At 41.0% G+C, this 7,164-nt stretch overlaps 1 protein-coding gene across 1 annotated transcript; it reads right to left on the bottom strand.

Annotated features, from left to right (window-relative positions):
* Nucleotides 1-1,336: 1,336 nt before the first annotated feature.
* On the bottom strand, nucleotides 1,337-4,576 carry LOC311057269 (CLOCK-interacting pacemaker-like). The gene is made up of 3 exons (XM_084074219.1): nucleotides 4,185-4,576; nucleotides 3,861-4,042; nucleotides 1,337-3,558 (listed from the first exon to the last, which is right to left on the bottom strand). Exons 1-3 carry the CDS (start codon nucleotides 4,426-4,428, stop codon nucleotides 2,200-2,202), a joined length of 1,785 nt encoding a protein of 594 aa, XP_083930345.1. The 5' UTR covers nucleotides 4,429-4,576; the 3' UTR covers nucleotides 1,337-2,199.
* Between the last annotated feature and the right edge of the window lie 2,588 nt (nucleotides 4,577-7,164).

Below are 7,164 nucleotides of genomic sequence, written 5' to 3'. Positions count from 1 at the left end.
CAAATAATTTTGAGGGTCCTTGACATGAAAAAGTTTGAGAACCACTGACATAGCAACATTAGTTTTTCAGAAAACTGTTAGGATTTAGAAGACATTTGTAGAACATGAGTAAAGAAGTCAGTCATTCCAAAATGAACCCAAATAGCCCCACTATATTACAAAACTAAGCAAATAGCATGACTATGGAAAATGTCCATCCAAAGAAATGCATAATGTGAAACAAATTGATTTTAGTGATTCATTGAGTCATACTGTACTGTACTGTACTGTACTGTACTGTACTGTACTGTACTGTACTGTATGTCCTCCTGCAATTTAATGTATTGTCTTTGTCAGGTTGAAACCTTGTATGTCCGTTACTTTTCAGGAAATGGAAAAAAATAAGCTGTGTTCTGATAGATCCAATATAGTTAATGTGTAGTCGCAAGCTCTTGCTAATGCTTTTCATTGGTTCAATAATTATAAAACCCACAGACAAACACTCAAAAAAGAAGAAAAAGCCTATCTACAAGCTTCTAGATCAGTTATTTTTGTGTGATACTGAAGTATGATGAAGTAGGGCATTCATTTATATTAAAACAATATGGAGATACAAGGTTTCTGCCCGACAGCGACGATATCTTTGTGTCACACAGGAAGTCTGCAAATAAAGAATGGATTCTGCCTAATCATTTACAGATGATCAAATTCAGAAATTTACATCATTCAGCAGTAGAGGATTATGACCAGTATTTTACAGTAACAGTACCAGTCCTGTTCTTCATCAGCTAACCTTGTGTACTGACAATAATAGTCAAGTGATGAAGTGAATCCCTTCAGTCAAAGGTTTCAAGCAAACTACAAGAAGCAGTATAGTTTGACTGAAGCATAGCTACCTACAAATTGTTGAAATCTGAACAGAAAATTAAGCTGATTAGTGATAACTGTCAAGTTATCAAAATAATCTCTTTTGGCATGTTTTTATTCTTATCTGTTCCTATCTCCTACATGTAAGGAATATCAGGAATAATGCAGTAAGGCAGACATGAAATAAACAAACAAACAAACAAACAAACAAACCAAAAAAAACAAAAAACAGACAGAAGCAGGATTGACCCAAAGTGGAGGTCCTGCTTCACCCTGAAGGGGTTTATTTTCCAATAATGACCACCTAACTCTACATGATTATAACACAGCTACTTATGAAAAATAAAATCAATCAATCAATAATTTGTCACAAAATAGCGATTTAAAAATATTTGTATTAGCTTACAAGCTTCTTCTTCCATAGCAACGTCAATAGAGGCAAAACACTGTATGTTATTCAGATCAGTAATCTGAATAACAGGAAGTGACAGACCGCAGAATGTCTTGATTGACCAGAATTGAATATTCAACAAAAATGAAATGCATTAGACACACTTAAAGGTAGCGTAAGTCATATTTTTTTGTTAAAATAAGTATTAAATAGCTCTATATTCTGATAGTCCTCGTTGATATATAGAGTGTTTGTTCAGTAACCCTGTCTCTCCAGCTCTTTAGTAAACAGGAATTGCATTTGCAGATCAGGATACCAATTTTATCCAATCAGGAGAGAGAACTCGCACAGGATACAGATTAACAAGTGAAATTGGAAGTAGTGACACAAAGACATGAGCAGACATAATTGGAACTGGAACAGTATAAAATTGAAGCTGATACATGGGTACTTTCTCCTGATTGTCTGAAAAATTGCAACCACCCTGAAATATAGTTTTCGGTTTGATAAAGGGGTGGAGAGGAGAGATGGGGAGACCCCTGCTGAACATACACTCTATAGCAATCATTACTATCAGAATATAGTGCTTTAACCTTTTAATAAAAAATATCTCTTACCCTACCTTTAAAGAACAACAACATACAAACAAATACATATATGCCTTGTTACACATTTGACTGCATCTCTGATGGCCTGTTGCAGAAGGCAACGAAGGAGAAATCCACCTCTTTGGAATGCTGTAATTCCAGATGTTACATTTAAAGAAAACAAATCAATCATATTGCTGTAAATCATAACATGGATGATGTGCTGAAACAAACATATTTGTTGCACTCTTTCAAATTATATTATTATTATTATTAATAATAATATTAATAATAATAATATAATAATAATACCATCCATTTCAGCTAGGTCCACTGTGGCAATCGTTTGTCATCAATACCCTTTTCCGTTGGGGGCTAGAGTAGATAGTTAGTGTGGGAAGAGCTCTCTGGTATCGTAATAAGATCTGTTAGGACCTTATCCAAGCCTGACTGTCTACATCCTTGATCTGGCAGAGGCCTGGCTGGTGGATAGGCAGAACGGGAACACATGCTATCAGCAGGTTCAATCCTCTCTGCTTCAGGAGAAGGGGCAAACAGAGGTGAAGGTGGTGATATTCCTTCATAAAGGTTATTTAGAGACACCAGGGGTTGAGGTGCACCGTTGTCTGCCTCATTCTTTCTTCTGCCTCTTTCCCCCTTCTCATCGCCCTCGTCTCCCTTCTCGGTCTGTGGGTGACGGTCGCAGAGGACTTTGAATATGTTTGGGTCCAGGTTTGGGTAGGAGCCTGACTGGGACATGGCTTGGAGGAGTTTGTCCAGGGTGTTGGAGCTATCGCTGGAACCCTGCTGGCCTGCCTGTGCTACCTGGCAGAGAAGACGCGCATGCTGATGGAGCTGGGCGATCTCCCTTTCGGTGGCAGCATTCTGCTCCAGCAGCTCCTTGGTGCGTAGCGTGATGGCCAGCAAGCCCGACTGGTTAAGGATCTCTGCCGTGTTGAGGAAACGCCTCTGCCGTATGGATGAACATTCTGACTGGGAGTCCGAAAGGCTGCCTGCTGCTGCGTCAGGGGCCGGTCGGTAGGGTCTGTGCGAGACTGACGAGGCAGAGGAGGGAGAGGACGATGGCGGGGAGTCCGAAAAAGCAGGTGGTGAAGATGTGTGGGAGCTGGTCACAGAGGGTGAGCCCACACTGGCCGAGTGGGATTTGTGGTGGCGACGGTGGGTTTTGTTTTGGATGGTAGAAGAAGAACGGGAATCTGTAGTCGGAGGGTGGTGAGGTGGGTTGTGGGAGGAACTGTGGTTACTTCTGTTTTTGAACTGGGGCTGACTGCCCTCTCTCTGGTTTTGCACCTGCCGGTACGTCAGAAGGTGGCTGGTGGTCGACACAGCCTCTATCTTCTCTCCTTCGGTACACACCCTCTTACTCAGGCTATGGCCTTCGCTGCCACTCTCCTTACATGCCCCTACCGCAGGGAGACCCTTGCCCTTGTCATGGCCATCTTTCCTGGGGTGGGGTGCGATGCGAGGGTACGAGTTGAGGATGGGGAGGTAAGAAATCTTACTGCTGTGCTTCTTATTGCTTCGACTGACCCCTTTCTTCGGTTGGCCCTGTGGGATAGCTACACTGGTGGAGACAGTCGGAGAAGAAGAGGTGGGGGCGGGTATCACCGGCTGCTGGATCAGTAAGAGCTGGGCGGGTGCCTTGGTACCAGTAAGACTGTGCCATCCTCTACCCCATGCCAGGGGGCTGTGCAGAAGCTGCTCCGGTCTGGACTGTACCATGAGGAAGGGGTGTTTTGTGAGCAGCAGGTGAGGATGAGAGACAAAGTTGAGTGGTAAAGTTACTAAAATATTATGACTAGAGTGCATAAAACAATATTCAAGGCCAGAAAGATATGAAAAGACACAGCTGTTTAAATATCAAAACTATAAAGTGGAAAAAAACAAAAAGTCAAAGGCCATATACTTGACTGATATAGCAACCACTGTTAGGATTTAGAAGACATTTTTTTTAATCAGCCTCATGTCTTAATGGGTAAAAAAAAGACATTGTTAAATGTGACTGAGCATCTCACCGGCTTCACCAGCAGGCTCTTGATGACGTAGATGGGGGTGAGCTCCTCATAAGGGGGCATGCTGCTGCAGCCAGGAGCATCACCACTGTTCTTATTACAGCTGCTGTTGCGTTCTCTCTGATGGCCGCTCACACTACTGAACTGTTCATCTGTATCATTCTGCAGTGAGTCAGAGCCAGCCTCTGAATTTGGTGGAGGGGGATAAAAGGGAAGAATAACGGAAGTGGAACAGAAAGAAGCAATGCATGATTTAAGAGCTGTATATGAATGACAGATTTTTTAATTAAATATATTTCTATACATCAAAAGGACCATTTGGTTCACCTGAGTATCCAGAGTCCTTCTCTGAGTCACAATGGGACATCCTACTCATGTTCTCCATTCCAAACAGGTCCCTGTGAGTGACACCCTGAGATGCTCGGAGAGTGGCACTGTTACTCTTATCCTTAGCATTCTTTGAGGTGCAGCGGGCAACACGCTCCCCAAAGTGCCCCTCTTCCTTTGGTGTTGCAAACCTTTGAAATAAGAGAGAAGCCCATGTAAGAAAAAAACATTTACTGATTAGCATGTGTTCTTGTTTATGCTGCTTCTTATCAAACACTGCCAGATGGAGGAAATGTTTGTGGGAGTTACTTTCAGAAAGTCAATGTTGGGGCTCAAACATCTTTGAACTGAATTTGTATGGTTTAAGAACAGCTGTGCATCTAATGGATCAGTTGCCCTTGATACGTTAAGGCATTAATTACTTCCTTACATCACTATGAGCTAGTGGGAAAGGAGATCATTCATCCCAACAGTATGCCCTCTAAAACAAAACAAAATAAAACATTCAAATAAGACATCTAACTCCCAGGATATCACAACTTTAAATACAATTAAAAACAGTATGTGGAACATGTATCTTAAATGTACAGTACATGATCTGTGTAAACAGCAGCACAAATACACAGGTAATGATGATACAGATACCGTACCTCGCCTCTCCCTGATGATGTGAGACGTTCTTCTGGACATGAAGCATCTCTTACTCCTGAGGGGGCCCTTGGCTTCAAGAGGTATTTCTTCTTGGAGCAGTCCTCCTCACCTGAGTTCAAGGAGACCCTAATGCAAACGGCAGAGAAGCATGCAGATTATGTCCACCGTCACAGACAGAACGCACTGTTCCTCTATATGAGAGACAGGGATGCTCTGCTGGGGAAGGATGTGGTCCTTTATCAAACTCATGGCCGAAGGGGCGTCTTACATGCAAACCACATAACACATTAAACAATCATATTATTAACAGTCATATAACAGTCATATAAAATAATAACAACCATAAACATCATCATATCATTAGATAATAAAATGAAATAAAAATCACCTAAATCTGTCAAAATAGCATACACAACATGATCAGTTCATTTAACATAAACTGATAATTATTTTGGCATCATAAACAGGCCTCAACTTCCTTTATAATATTTATACATTTCCACCAGCCCAGTAGCCCAGTGGGGTTGTAGAGAATGCATCAGGTAGGCTTAGCTATCCATAAGTGACTTGAGTGAGTTTTATATATTCTATGTGCAAGTCTATATGAATGTATGTACTGTATGACCAAGGTACATGTTCAAAATCAGGTTGTATTACATGAGTTGCTGGCTAGGTATACACTGGAATATTTTTGTTTTTTGTTTTTGTTTTAATTGATGTGTCTGATAATCCCATGTGGGATGGGTCAAGAAATTATCCGGACACAGAAATAAAATATTCATTCATTCATTCATTCATACATGCACACACGAGACATTGAAACATTGTTTGATAAAACTATGAGTTTTACTGTATCACAATGTAACTGGTTTTGTTAACAGTTCAGCGTTTGTAATATCACCAATGATACAGTAATAATCTGCAAAAGAAACATCGCAGCATAAACATAGTCTTGCACGTAAATCCAAATGCAGTTGAGATAGTAGTACCCTGTGATTCACGGTTGTTTTGTGTAGTGTTGGCTTTTGCTGCGTACGTGGTCCAATAGTGCAGGCTGTGTAAACAGCAGAATGTGCACATGCATGCCGATGAGACAGCAGTAACTTGATCAAATCATCTGTGTTTATCTGTGACTATTAGCTTCCCACCCCTGCCTATGATGTAATCGCCTGCTCCTGCCGGTCCATGGAAATTACAGCCCCGGCAACTCACAAGGAACTGTATACCGTATGTCTTTAGAACAGTGGTTCTTTATAACTTTAATTTCAAGGATCCCATGTTTGTTATGATGTTTACCTCTGGGGGTCCCGCATCTGCACTGTAAAAATGTTCTTTGTTAAAATAAGTGTTAAACAGCTCTATATTCTAACAGAGTTGCTATAGAGTGTTGGTTCAACAACAAGGATCTCCCTGTCTCTCCAGCTCTTTAGTATACAGAGAATGCATTTTCAGATCAGGACACCGATTTTAACCAATCAGGAGAGAGAACTCATATAGGATACAGGAAAAACAAGTACATTTGAAGTGATGCTGCAAAGATATGAACACTATACAATTGAAGCCGACAAATGGGTACTCTCTCCTGATCGGCTGAAATTGGCAACCCACCTGAAAATGTATTTTCTGTTTATTAAAGAGCTGGAGAGACGGGGAGACCCCTGTTACTGAACAAACACTCTATAACAATGATTACTATCGCACTAAAGAGCTTTATAACCTTTCAACGAAAACCAAAAAATATCACTTAACCTACCTTTAATTTACTCTGATAGTGTACAAAGTTCCATTTGTACACTCTCTGAATTACAGGGCTGTAACCCCTGGGGTGCCCGGACCCCACTTTGAGAACCTCTGTTTTACAATACATGGTCCTCCTAGTTCCTTAGTATGATGATACTGATACTAAATCATAAAACAAATAAAACAACAAGAATATATTTTGAAGTTACTGTGACGTATGAGTAACAGTGCAAGTTTGGACAAAGTTACCATTGAATTTGCACCCAGAATAAGGTTATGTGCATGTACATAATACAGGTTGTATATATCACACACACACACACACACACACACACACACACACACACACACACACACACACACACACACACACACACACACACACACACACACACACACACACACACACACACACACACACACACAGCTGTAGGCTGGGCAGTGCACAAAAGTGATGGGACACATGCATCTAGAAGTGAAAGTGCTTTTACTCACCAGTTTGTATATTCCACAAATGTTCTTTATCTTTATCCTTGTTCTTTTTGCTTTGGGCACATGATCCATAACATATTCGCATCCAGGAGGCGAA

Source organism: Gymnoscopelus microlampas (genome assembly GCF_963454915.1).
Source record: "Gymnoscopelus microlampas genome assembly, chromosome: 12".
Classification (NCBI taxonomy): Eukaryota; Metazoa; Chordata; class Actinopteri; order Myctophiformes; family Myctophidae; genus Gymnoscopelus; species Gymnoscopelus microlampas.
The sequence above is the reverse complement of the archived record's forward strand: the minus strand, read 5'-3'. Positions and strand labels throughout refer to the sequence as shown.

Coding starts and splice junctions, on each gene's coding strand:
- LOC311057269 (XM_084074219.1), bottom strand. CDS start 4,428: ATGCTAATCAGTAAATGTTTTTTTCTTACATGGGCTTCTCTCTTATTT. Junction 4,043..4,184: donor GAAGGACTCTGGATACTCAG/GTGAACCAAATG, acceptor CACCAAATTCAG/AGGCTGGCTCTGACTCACTG. Junction 3,559..3,860: donor AGAGCCTGCTGGTGAAGCCG/GTGAGATGCTCA, acceptor CTCATGGTACAG/TCCAGACCGGAGCAGCTTCT.